This window comes from Suncus etruscus, chromosome 11, assembly GCF_024139225.1.
Source record: "Suncus etruscus isolate mSunEtr1 chromosome 11, mSunEtr1.pri.cur, whole genome shotgun sequence".
Taxonomy (NCBI): Eukaryota; Metazoa; Chordata; class Mammalia; order Eulipotyphla; family Soricidae; genus Suncus; species Suncus etruscus.
In genome coordinates this window covers 69,369,711-69,382,759 of record NC_064858.1, presented here as the reverse complement: position 1 = coordinate 69,382,759, position 13,049 = coordinate 69,369,711, and the positions used below count along the sequence as shown (strand labels likewise).

Here is a 13,049-nt window from a genome sequence, read left to right as displayed (position 1 = left end):
GAAAATCAACTTGGCCAATATTTGAGTCACCAAATTTATAGCCTTAGTTTTACTTATACTTCTTTTCCTAAAATCCTTACATACAAAATAATTTGGACTGTGGGTAGGAAAGAAATGTAAAATATAGCATTCTTAAGTTTTTCTGTGTGCAATAGGTTTTTGTAACAATGAGGAAGTGTACAGCTTTACAGTTGTGAGTATTAGATTAGTATGAAATGACATAGGACTCTCAGAATGTGCATCTCCTATAGACCACCAGGACTGGAAGACAGCAAGAAAGAAGAATTCCTGGGGTATCACTTAGGTTGTGAAAAACCACAGGATATCATAGTCATGAGGAATTTTAACTACCCAAACATCTGTTAGGTTAAAAACTTCAACAAAACATACCTCATCAAAGAAGCTTTAGAGGAATGTAACTTTATGATCTATAAAACTAAAAACCAATAAAAAAAGAAAAGTATGTACATTTTAAAAAATGAAAAAGCTAACAAATTACTGTATGTTCAGGCTTTTCTCTTATTTTTAACTATGTAATGCATTTACATATGATGAATGCTATATAAACAGAAGTGGAAATTATTTTGATAAAGAAATAGTTATATAATAAGAAGAGATGCTAAACATAAATGCATATGAATATATAATCATAGCTATAAAGGAGTTTATTTGGTGGTAGTCCATTTTTAAGTAAGCCATATTTTGTAGTTGTTAGAAGAGATCAATAATTTATTCCAGACATCATAGTTACATGTCTGTATGATTAGTTGGATGGATGCAATTGAAACTGTTAAAAGTTATTTTCTTAGGATTCTCAGATGTGTAATTCAAGACATCTCTCCTATACCTAGATTGAAGTTACTGGTATACCCATTTAGGTTTCCTCAGACATCTCAAAACCCATTTCACCGCTGCCTTCACTGACTCCAAATATTTTTCTCCCTTTGTGTGCTCTATTCCATCTGTTCATCTAATCTTTTAAGACAACAATCTAGGAATCACTCATTCTTTATTCATTCTAACCATTCCTTCCTCCTAAACCAATAGTTGACTCCTATAAATTTCTTTTCTAAATATTTCAATTCTTTATTTCTTAAAATTTATTATTATAATTTAGGAAGTTACTATTGTGTTAAAATTTATAATATATAATATATTACATAAAGTTATATAATATAATATATACTATACTTTGCCATCACAAAAGCTCAGAACTGCCTACCACTGATTTGTTCATGAACTCCATTCATTTATAGGATAGTCAAGCTATTTGATTTTGACTATGATTTTAGCAAATCTAACAATAGAATGAAAATATCAAGAGGTAGATATTTACTATTATTATTAGAAAGGGTAATAAATTAAAACAAATTATAAAATAAATAATAGGTATACACTATTAAATTATTTTAATGTTACACATACTTAATCTCAAAAAGTTTTGCCAAGTTATTAAGCAAGTTTTCCAGAATTTTTATTACATTTAAATACCATTGCATAAATGTAATGTATTTTAAAAAAATCACTAAAAACCAAATAATTAGATAATTTAAAATATTATCACTTTGTGATAGATACTTTGAAAATTATGATTAAAGATTTCTGACTGAATGCACTAGCTAACTCGAGTATAATATCCAGCTATCTTCATTTTTGAACAAGTTGAATGGAACTTTCCTTAATATACCTAACTGCACTCTACTTTTGGTTTGTTTTCCTTCTAACCTTTACCAAATATTGTTATTTTACCTTGATTAGGCATGCAAAGAATGGGAGAACAAAGTGTTGGCCTTTACTGTAGTCTTCACATATATTTACAGTGATAACTTTGCTTAATGTCTCCTGGATCAGCTAATTCAGAGCATCAATATAGCATACAACTAATAATATTTCTTCTTGCTTTAAGGGGATATGATAGTCTATGATCATTCTAAAGTGTTTGGAAATCAGGAGAAGTGAAAGTAGAAAGAAACTTCTTAATTTGCTGAAATTAAATTAAGTTGGTAAGAGAAGATTAAATGATAGAGAATTTGATGACTTTGTATTTTCATATTCATAATCATTTCTCAAGCCTAGTTTCCACTAAAGTAGTAATTTAAACTCACTTTTCAGTCTTGTTATCAAGTTTTAAGTCAATGGTTATATAATACAAGGTGTACTGCTAGTGGTAAGTCAACATGGTCAAGCAATGTTTTCTGTCTTGTTTTGCTCTTGTAGTACAAGCATAGAACACAGGGCCCTAATTCTGCAGAAATGTTACTGAACATAAAACTTAGGATCCCTGATACATCCTTAGAAACCCTGATAACCCAAAATTGTTTAAAATATAAAGAATGTTTCAAACTACCCTGTCAATTAGTTTTCTTAGACTCCTGAGAAATATCTAAAATGCAAATGTTAAATTTTCAGGTGTATTAAATCAAAGCCATCTCATTCCTTGAAGCCAATTAATCTTCATGAAGCAGAGGAAGAAATGAGGCTTTCATTCAGTGATGAGTCATTAGAAATTGGATGGTTTAGGGCAAAAATTACCCTAAATATTGAAATACTCAAATATTAAAATGTAAATTCTTTGAAAATAATTGGCACATTAAATAGACTTTAACAGGACTTAAAATTCAAAGTGATGTGAAAAATGTAAATCTCATGTTTACCAACCTCAATATTTGCCAGGCTGTGCAATGCTGTCAAATTATTTCATTATTTTTATTGTTTCATGGAAATCACATTAGCATGGTACTAAACACATCCAGGGTACTTTTTTAGTGTTTTTCACCATCATCTTTAGAGGTATTTGCAGGAAGCAAAGTTTTGCCCATCAGTGTTTGAATATATGCCTTCTGAAAGTATACTCTTGGGCTGACTAAAAATTGCACAATTTCGAGTCCTTGCAGTATGCAAACTTTTATATGACCTGAATAAAAGGATGCCCTACCCAGACTTACCCTTGAGCTAACACAGTGCAGGACACAGATGGATGGAAGAGATGACCCTGACCCACATCAGCCCCACATTCCTGTGCAAGGATAGAAGCATGATAATCAGGAAATGACGGTTGTTAGTTACAGAAAATGCATTATTGTGAAAACCAGGGGAAAGCGCTTATGAGAGGAAGTGATTGGATTATGGGCAATGAGAGAAGAAAGATAGATCATTCCTATGGAGTAAATTGCTGTGATTTATAAGAAAAAGGGTATAGTGATAGGGGGGCCCATTACAGACTAGCTTCATTTCACAAACAATCCTAAATCAGAATGTAGAGGCATGAAGAGGCAAAGTCTTGCAAAGATGCTTCTATTTCCTATGCTTTTAGACTTGCATATTTTTAATTCTCCATCACTTTCATTGCCATTTACTTCATCTAGGTTGTTGACATTCATAATTATAAGTTTATCTCTTTTAGGTCAGTCTAACAGAAGTTTGCTAAACACAGTGATAAAGAGAAAAAGAATATTGTGTATATTTCCATGTGTAATTTTTGAATTTTGATTCAAATTCCAGAGAATATTAACTAAAGAAAACAAAAAAATTTTTTATAAAATATGCTTGAAAATATTGATGCTTACTAGTTTGATACAATATTTAAATAGTGCTCAAAAATTAGATTTTATAATATATCTGAGTGTTTTAGCATTCTAATATTTCTATTAAATTATAATTAATTAACCAAATAATTATTTTCTTTGCAATATGTATCTATAAAAATATGTACCTGCAGGATATAGCATACTATATCTTCACATAAAAATTTAGTAATATATGTTTACTTTTATTTCTTCAATTGTTCCAGAAGTTCTTATTCCATTATAATCTAATTTATCAAGAATATAAATTGACATACTTTTTGCATGTTAATCTTTAGGAATTCTTATTCCATTATATTCTAATCTTTAAGAACTATTATGGGGGCTGGAGAGATAGCACAGGGGTGTTTGCCTTGCAAGCAGCCTTCCAGGACCTAAGGTGGTTGGTTCGAATCCTGGTGTCCCATATAGTCCCCTGTGCCTGCCAGGAGCTATTTCTGAGCAGATAACCAGGAGTAACCCCTGAGCGTTGTGGGTGTGGTCCCAAAACAAAACAAAACAAGAAAAAAAAAGAATTAGAATGATAGGATACATTCTAAGAAAACATTTTTTTTTACAACAGCTTTAACTGAGGGAATACTTATACAATAAAACCCACAATTTCATCAAGTTTTCTGAAAATTTTGTCTGGACGCTGTTTTGCTTCAAAAAAATGTAAAATGTTTAAGTAATCATATTTAAATATATCTCAATAAGATGTTACATGCCTTGCCTTTTTATATTGATTAATTGTTGGATAGAGTTCAAAATATTTGATAACACCATTGCCTCGAATGTGCCTAGAATGACTTTTTTTTTTTTTTCTCAGCTCTGTAAGGGGTAGTAAACATTACTGGTGAAGGCTTCAGATGCTGGTGTTTCAAGAAATGATTGTAGGGGTGACTTTAGAGTATGCCTGAAAAGAAGCTAAGCACTATCTCAATTTCTACAAATGCATTTGCAAAATTAATTTCCCATGTTAAAAAGTTTTATTTCTTTCTTCTGTTCAGAGACCAAATATTCAGATTACTGCACTGAGAAGACCTTGACCTATTTCCCTAGAAGCATCTCCAAACACATGCTACTATCAACTTAGTTGCTGAAAAATCTCATCAGCTCTCTTTGTTATAGAAGTTTCTCAGTGAGCAGCCCATGATATCTGAGCCACAATAATATAACATCTTGCTTTTTTTCTAGAATAGATTGGGTTTTAGATATATAGCCTTGGTAGTCATTACATTTCTTTTTTTTTAATTAAATAATTTTTATTTTGACAAAAGTAAATTACATATCTTTCACAGTAATATATTAGGTACATAGTGACTGATTCAGGGGCATTCCCACCACCAGTGTTATCATTACATTTCTATTCTTTATAGAGACATAAATTAAAGGGATTCTAAGGAAAAATCTGCATTTGGTATCTAATTAATTTTGTTTTAGTTTTTGAGCCACACTCCTGGCAGTGCTCAGGGGGTACTTCTGACTCTGCTCTCAAAAATTACTCCTGCCAGTGCTTGGGAGACCATATAGGATGCCAGGGGTTCATTGAGCCTGGGAGGGCCATGTACAATACAAATGCCCTACCTGCTTTACTATTGCTCCAACTCCTAATCTAATTAATTTTGATCCATTTTTTTCCTGTGTGAATTACTAAGAATTAGAATCTATATAAAACTTTTAGTTTGGGCCCGGAGAGATAGCACAGCGGCGTTTGCCTTGCAAACAGCCGATCCAGGACCAAAGGTGGTTGGTTCGAATCCCGGTGTCCCCTATGGTCCCCCGTGCCTGCCAGGAGCTATTTCTGAGCAGACAGCCAGGAGTAACCCCCGAACAACGACGTGTGTGGCCCAAAAACCAAAAACCAAAAAAAAAAAACCTTTTAGTTTGTGTTAATAAAATATAGCATTTTTCTTTTTTAAATCTATGATAATACTTCTTAGAAAAAAAAACTTAGTGTGGCCTCAGAGCCCTTATATACCTAATTGAACCTATCTCTCACTCACTGGAGTTCTTATTTTTTAAAACTAACCAGGACTATTTGCCATCCTCTTTCCCATGATTTTTTTCAAATATACCAAAGCTTTCTCAACTTCTTCAAATCTTTGTTTAAATGTTATTTGCTTAGAGAGGCATGCCAACCACATTTAAAATAGTATGTCACTAGCATTGCCATTTTCATTGGCCTCTTCCATTTTTGCCTTGGTATAGATTGATTGCTTCTTAATAGGGTATGTGTTGTACTTGTATATAATATATTAATTTGTCTGGTATTTCACTAAAATTTTTATAATAAACTTACATGTAGTTATCTCTCTTTGACTGAATAGATGCTCCATGAGCTTGTCTTTTTGTTTCTCCTATCTGTCTTCAGCATCTAAAACAGTGCCAAGCATGTGGTAGGAAATTAATAAATGATTGATGAAAAGCAGTTAAATGCTTAAGTTCTATATGAATAAATTCACATCTATTTTAATCAATTCTATGGACTTTGCATATTTCCAGAATTTGGCATATAGAAGGTGTTTCATAAATATTTGTAGTGTTAAATGAAAAAATATTATCTATAAGCCAACAGAATGTTGGCTGTAAATAAAAATAATGCGGTAAATAAAAATGAGTATTTTCTTGTTATAACACTTGAAATATTTTGCTTGTCAGGAGATTATTCCTATAAAGGTTCTTAAAGTGTTGGATGGCAGATTTCACAGATCAATAATAATGATAAATTAATCCTTAGCTTCTAGTTCCTTCATTTTCACATAGTCAAAGATAAAACATAGATCATTAAAAAAACTTCAAAGTATATTTTATTTACAAGCAAAGTATATAATAATCAGTAGTGATGTACTCAGATCTGAAATTCATACAACCATTTATAGTATAAAAAAAGAAAAGGAGAAAATATAAGTTGCATTTATATGGAGAACAAATTTGGGAAGGAGAAGGAGCCATTGCTTCTTAGATGGAGTCATCTCTCTAGAAGGAAGGGCATCTGAAACAATTATTCTGGCTCTAGGAGATTATTCATAGCTTTTCTGTATGTGTAATTACTTATATAAATCTTGCTACCACTTATATGTAAAATGAAGCCTATAAAACTAATAGTAATAAGACTGAAAAGCTCAGGATAACACTTCTAGTTAGTACTTTAAATAGTGATCTGGTATCTACATAAACCTTTAATTCTCTGAAGGCAATGTGACATATTTGAAACAGATTAACTTGCCATATTTCAATGGCCTTGCTTGGTAAGAAATTATCTAAAAAAATGTAAAGTCATTTTTCATCCTGGTCCCATCTTTCAAAGTCCTGCTGTATCTATTTTTTTTCTTGCTGTATCTTTTTTTTCTTTTTTGCTGTATCATTTTAATGACCAGCTAGCCATCTCTATGGGCTTCTCAGACTCAGTATAAAAATTCAAATTAAATCTCCCCCATACACTCATCCTTGAGAGTATTCATTCTATTACTGTAAACTCTACTGGCATTCTCAGAATACTTACTTTTGCTATGTTCTCTGAGTCTACCTGAACTAATTAGTCTCTAAGGTATTATTAAAATATATGATTCTGAGATTAATCTCTATGTGCAACTACTATTGTTAGAAAATTTTTAGCAGATTACTTACTTCTTTGGTCAAAGTCCCTGTACTTTCCAATTGAAATATAATTTTTTCAACTATTAAATATAATAATGTAGTGCACATTTCTGAATAATTTTTCAATAATACTAATTGTGATATGTCCTCTTGTGCCATAGTCTCTCTATGACATTTTATTTTTGAATTTAGGTATTATCAAACATTTTGTTCAATGGATTTTTGTAATGATTTTTTGTAACAATTTTTAAAATAATCTTTATTGTGACCAATGTGAATTACAAGTCTTTTACAGTTATATTTAAGGTACATAGTGACAGTGAATTAGGGCCATTCCCACCACTAGTGTTGTCCCTCCTTCACCCCCGTTTTCAGCATGCATCATGTACCACCCATCTTGCCCTCTGGACTGTGTGTGTGACAGGTCCCCTTTATGTATAGGTTGTTGTAGATTAGATTATCTTGATTTTGTTGTTTTTTACTTTATACTTGATGTTAAGGCATGATCATTTTTATTTTCACTCAATGTTTCATGCGACTATTTGCTCCTGGTATTGTCCATTTTCCCCCCTCAATTTATGAGGCAGAACAAGATGATTAAAGTTCTGTGGTTCTGTTGAAAAATAAAAGCTGGGAGAAGCCCGTCTAGAAGCTATAGATTTAAAAGAAGAAAAGGAAAAAACCAAACCAAAACAAGCAACTACAAAAAACACTCCAGCAGCTAAAAAATGACAACAAAATAACAACACCAAAAAAGAAAAAAGGAAGGGGGTTTAATGGGACAAGGTGGGTTTTTTGTTTGTTTTTATTTTTGTTTGTTTGTTTTGCACAGTAAGTATTGGGGGAAATTAAAAAAGGAATTCCCTTGGCCTAAGAGAAACAGGGTTTCTCCACCCTTGAAGCATACTGTCATGGGAACAACTACAGACATACTCATTGTCGAACCCCAAAGTCTTTTTTGGTACCAGGAAATATTCTGCTCAGTGTGGCTGTCGAAATCAGTCCTTGGAGATCCTGGTATTTGCACAGGTCATAGGACGAAATTTAGGATAGAGTCTTTATGGATCCAGAAGTTCTGCTCCATCATAGTTGTAGTCATTCTTCTATTATCACACTTTCTTCCATATGTTTCTCTAGGTTTGTGATTAGAACCTTACAGATTTTGTTGGCTTTGCATTTGGTGTATAAATGTTGATCAGAGTTAGTACTTCTTGGTCTAATGTTCCCCTGATCAATATGTAGTGACCCTCTTTATCTCTGAGCAATTTCTTGAGGCTGAATGCAATTTTGTCTGATAGAAGAATAGCTATTCCAGCTTTTTGTGGTTTTCCATTGACTTGTATGATTGATTTCCATCCTTTTATTCTTAACCTATGTCTACCCCAATCTTTTAGGTGTGTTTCTTGCAGGCAGCAGATGTCCGATTTTTGTTTTCTAATCTAACTCTCTAGTATGTGTCTTTTAATGGAGGAGTTTACTCCATTTACATTTAAGGTGATTATTGACAAAAGGAGAGTTGTTGTGTTGTTATATTGTTTAGGCTTGTTGTTATATTGGACATTTTTTGTGTAGTTGATCTCTGAGGAGTTTATTTAGAATCAGTTTGGTTAGTGCAAATGTTGTGAGTTCTTTTTTGTCTGAGATTGTTCTTAGTCTTCCTTCCCATGTAAATGAGAGTTTTGCAGGGTAGTGTACTCTAGGTGAGAAGTTTCTCTCATTCAGTGGTTTAAATATGTCATTCCACTGTCTTCATGCCTGAATTATTTCAAGTGGTTGAGCTGGTTTGAATCTTACATTCCTTCCTTTGTACTTGAGGGTTTTTTCCCCCCTTATTGCTTTATAGAATTCATCTCTCTTGTTTTTTTTGTTTGTTTTTGTTTTGTTTTGTTTTGTTTTGTTTGCCATTTGGATTACTATATGTCATGGTGTTGGTCTATTAGGATCTATTTTGTTTGGAACTCTTTTCACCTCTTAGATTTGTGTAGGTGCCTCTTTCCAAAGGTTGGAAAAATTATCTGCTATTACTTCCCTCACTAATTGTTCTCCCCATTTTCTTTTCCACCCCTTCTGGTATTCCTATTAAGTCGTAGATTATTTCTTTTGTCTTTGTTCATTAAGTATCTTACATTTTTCTTCCACAGTTTTATTTCTTGTTTCTTTATTGATTTCTTTGTTGTTGCTGACTTGCATTTTGACTTCAAGTTCATCCATGTGATTCTCTATGCGTGTAATTCTGCTACTGTGGGTTGCTAGAATGTTTTATAGTTCCCTTAGTTCTATTTGTATGGACTCTCTCATCTTCTGATAGAGTTCTTCTTGGAGTTAGATTAATTGTTCAATAATGGATTTCTTTGGTTAGTGATTTTTTTAATTCCGTTGCTAAGACATTAAAAGCTGATTTTAGGTCCTTATCTATTAAGTTCGCACATTTTGGAGGATTTAGAAATCTGTTAGAATTTCTCTTTTCTCTCCATTTCTCCAGGTACTGATGTCTTCCTTTCTTTCCCCATTGTTCTTTGCATAGGGTGGGTTGGAGTGCTGGAAATTCAGTGTGTGTTTGTGTGTGTGTATGTGTATGTGTGTGTGTGTGTGTGTGTGTGTGTGTGTGTGTGTGTGTGTGTGTGTGTGTGTGTGTGTGTTTTAAAGTGCTTTGTGGGGCGGGAGAGCTCTTCTGTCCTGCAGCGCCTAAAGAGAGGTGATGGCAGTGAAGGGGATGCTTGTACATGGGGTCCGAGCACAGCCCTAGGGTTCCCTGCTTTCCCCCGGATATAGGAGACCTCTCCTTCTCTGCGGGGGGATAGCAGCAAAGGGAAGTTGAGCCCTGCCATAGGGTCTTTAGCGTCCAATGCAGAAGCAATGGTGGCAAAGGGGTGGTTTGTGCGGGGGCCAAGCCATGCCCTAGAAGGTTCCCCTGCGCTCTACCTTCACTTCTGATGCAGGCGTTCCTCTTCTGCCTGTGCCCAAGGCAGAGCCATGGCAGGAAGGGTCGCTTGTGCAGAACTCCAGTAATAATCTTAAGAAGTTTATAGATTCCCATCCTAGAACAATATTCTGAATATGTAAAATAATAGATATAAGATTACCAATTGAAAACAACTTAACTGTAACAACAATCTGTCTGTAGACTCTGTTTCTGTTTTTTCTTACGATCCTCTTAATGTGTAAGTAGCCATAAAGTAACTATTCTGTTTTCTAAAATGCTCCTTATTTTTAAAATCTGATTCCATTTCCATCTCTATTTTTCAGCTTTTCTTTCACTGCCTTTTTAATATTTTGTCAACTATTTTTTCTATGGTTGATTTTTTATACCTCTAATAATTATATTTGCTTTGTCCTGTATTGTAATACATTATATAAATTGGAGGTGATGATCCCAACACCAAATTGGTCACTTTCACTCATTTTGTTTGATAATTCATTAAGAACATATGAACTATGTACATAAGAGGAAACCAAGGCCTAAACATTGTGATATTGTACCAACATCACAAAACTTGTTTTTTAACTTCAAGAAAGGCATATTTATCTTCCCCTTTCTACCCTTTTAACACACACATGAACACACACACACACACTAACCATTTGCTCGGTAGTATTTTTGTGTTACTTTAAAAATCAGAAATATGGGAAATGCTCATCTGCCATTGAGAGGGGCACTTAGGAATACAGAGATGATTCCAACACTGTTCTTAGCTCAGTGTCTATGTCGAATTAGCCATGACTAAATCCTATTTAACATATTATAACATCCTCTAATTTCTAGAAGATTTTCACATTGAAAATGTCTACAAAGCTTCCAAGTAATTAATTCCTTAAGGTACACCTTGTTTAGTATTTTTGATAAAAAAACAGCAATAATAAATGCAGAATAATTAATTTATTTGAAAAATAAAGAATCCAGAAAATGCTCATCTCTGTACTAATAAGAGCAGTTGTAAAACCTATTTATTTTTCTATCTTCTTTATTGTGAGATAAATTAATCCAACCCACTTAAATTTGTAAGATAATTAACCTTAAATAGAATTAATCTTAAATAGAATTCTATTGTACTGGCTTCAGCTTTCTAGGGTCAACCAAAAATCTACAAGTCTTCTTAGAGCAATATTGTTAAACTATTTTAAAATAAAAGTATTTATTTACTTTAAAATATTTACTTTACTTATAAAATTAATGTTAAAAATGAAAATAAGTAACTTTTATTTTTGTAACAATAATGCTTTATAGATATTTTGAGTTTAAAAATCATATATTTAGGGGCCGGAGAGATGGCATGGAGGTAAGGCGTTTGCCTATAGTTCCCTGTGCCTGCCAGTGGCAATTTCTGAGCATAGAGCCAAAAGTAACCTCTGAGCACTGCCGGGTGTGACCCCCCCAAAAACCCCCAAAATTATTTTTATTATCATTCATTTTTTATGTGAAAGTTCTTGATGTCCAGCAATTATGTTTGAAAGAAATTAAATCTTGATTTTCTAATAGCTTATGCCTGCTGTAAATTACAAATTAATAAGTAATTCATTATGAGTGTAATTTTCATCATTTTGTGGTATTATACTTAGCAGCTATTAGCTCATGTGTCAAAAAATCTAGACATAGTGCAATTAAGACCATGACAGTAATAAATAAGAAGTGTTTTCTGAATCTTTTGTGCCTAAAAGAATGCTACTCTAACTGGGAGCTTTCAAGTCAAATAGAGATATGCAATTTCTCATGGGCATGAATGGTTTCTTCCAGAATGGTTCCTCAAGTGACAAGTGTTTATAATAATTGATTATTATAGTGAAGCCTCTAGAATAAAATTTATGGTTGTCCCTATAAATACCAATTTCCAGTATCTGAGCATCCTGTCTATAATTTTCAGACGTACTACTGCAGGAGTAAATTAATTATTAATGGAGATAATTCAAAAATTATTCATTAAAATAAAAAAGATTACCTTATACTACATTATGATAATGGCTGCATTTTATTTCTTTTTGCCAGAAACAATTCTAAGATATAACCTCAGGTCAGTTTTACTTATTTTCATTAAATAAAGCTAGATATAGCTCTATTTCTAGAGATTAAATGGTTTTGACCCATGAGGAAATTCTTCAGTCTAGTCTTCATGTTACAATGTACTTTTACAGAGGAGTTTCATTTCTTCTCTTCCTAGCCCCTGATGGTCCTCCTGAAAATGTCCATGTCACAGCCACATCACCTTTTAGTATCAACATCAGCTGGCATGAACCTGCTATTATTACTGGACCAATGTTTTACCTCATAGATGTCAAGTCGGTATGGTCTGTCCTCCATTTTGTTAAAGGCAGTAGAAAGTATGGTTAAAAAGATAGATTTTGTTGTTTTGTTGCTTTACTATATTTTAGACCATCTATATGAAAGAGATAAGTTATCTATCTGTCACTTTCTTCCTGATAAATAAAGAGACTAGTAAGTAGCACAAAGAAGATCACCAGAAAGGATCAATAGAACTAAGATTACCAAGGGGTTGGGGTGAAGAAAATGGTATGTGGGACACTGAGTCAATGGTAAGGAGAAGCAGGCACTGGTGTGTGATGTTGGAGTGTTATATGTATCAAAGCATAGCATTAGCAATATGACAAATCAGGCTGGAACTGTGGGTTGCAAGTGGCCAACATAGGTCACAGGTTCAATTGCCAGAATACCCTAAGGTCCCAGAGCTCACCAGGAGGAACCCCTGATTGCAAAGTAAGGAATAAGCACTGAACATGCCCAATGCTGCCTCCAAATTTTTTTTATAAAATTATGGTGCTACAAATAAACTAAAAATTGGTATCAAAAATTAATATAATAGTATTTGGAATAGTTTTTAAAACTGTTTTAATATTAATTTTAATTCTGTTAGATTTTTAAGAAAACCTACCTAA

At 33.0% G+C, this 13,049-nt stretch overlaps 1 protein-coding gene across 1 annotated transcript in view; it reads left to right on the top strand.

Annotated features, from left to right (window-relative positions):
- Positions 1–13,049, top strand: part of PTPRQ (protein tyrosine phosphatase receptor type Q) — a 196,462-nt gene that overhangs the window by 105,973 nt on the left and 77,440 nt on the right. The window contains 1 exon segment of the mRNA XM_049783346.1: positions 12,317–12,438. Within this exon segment, the coding sequence (XP_049639303.1) occupies positions 12,317–12,438 (122 nt within the window).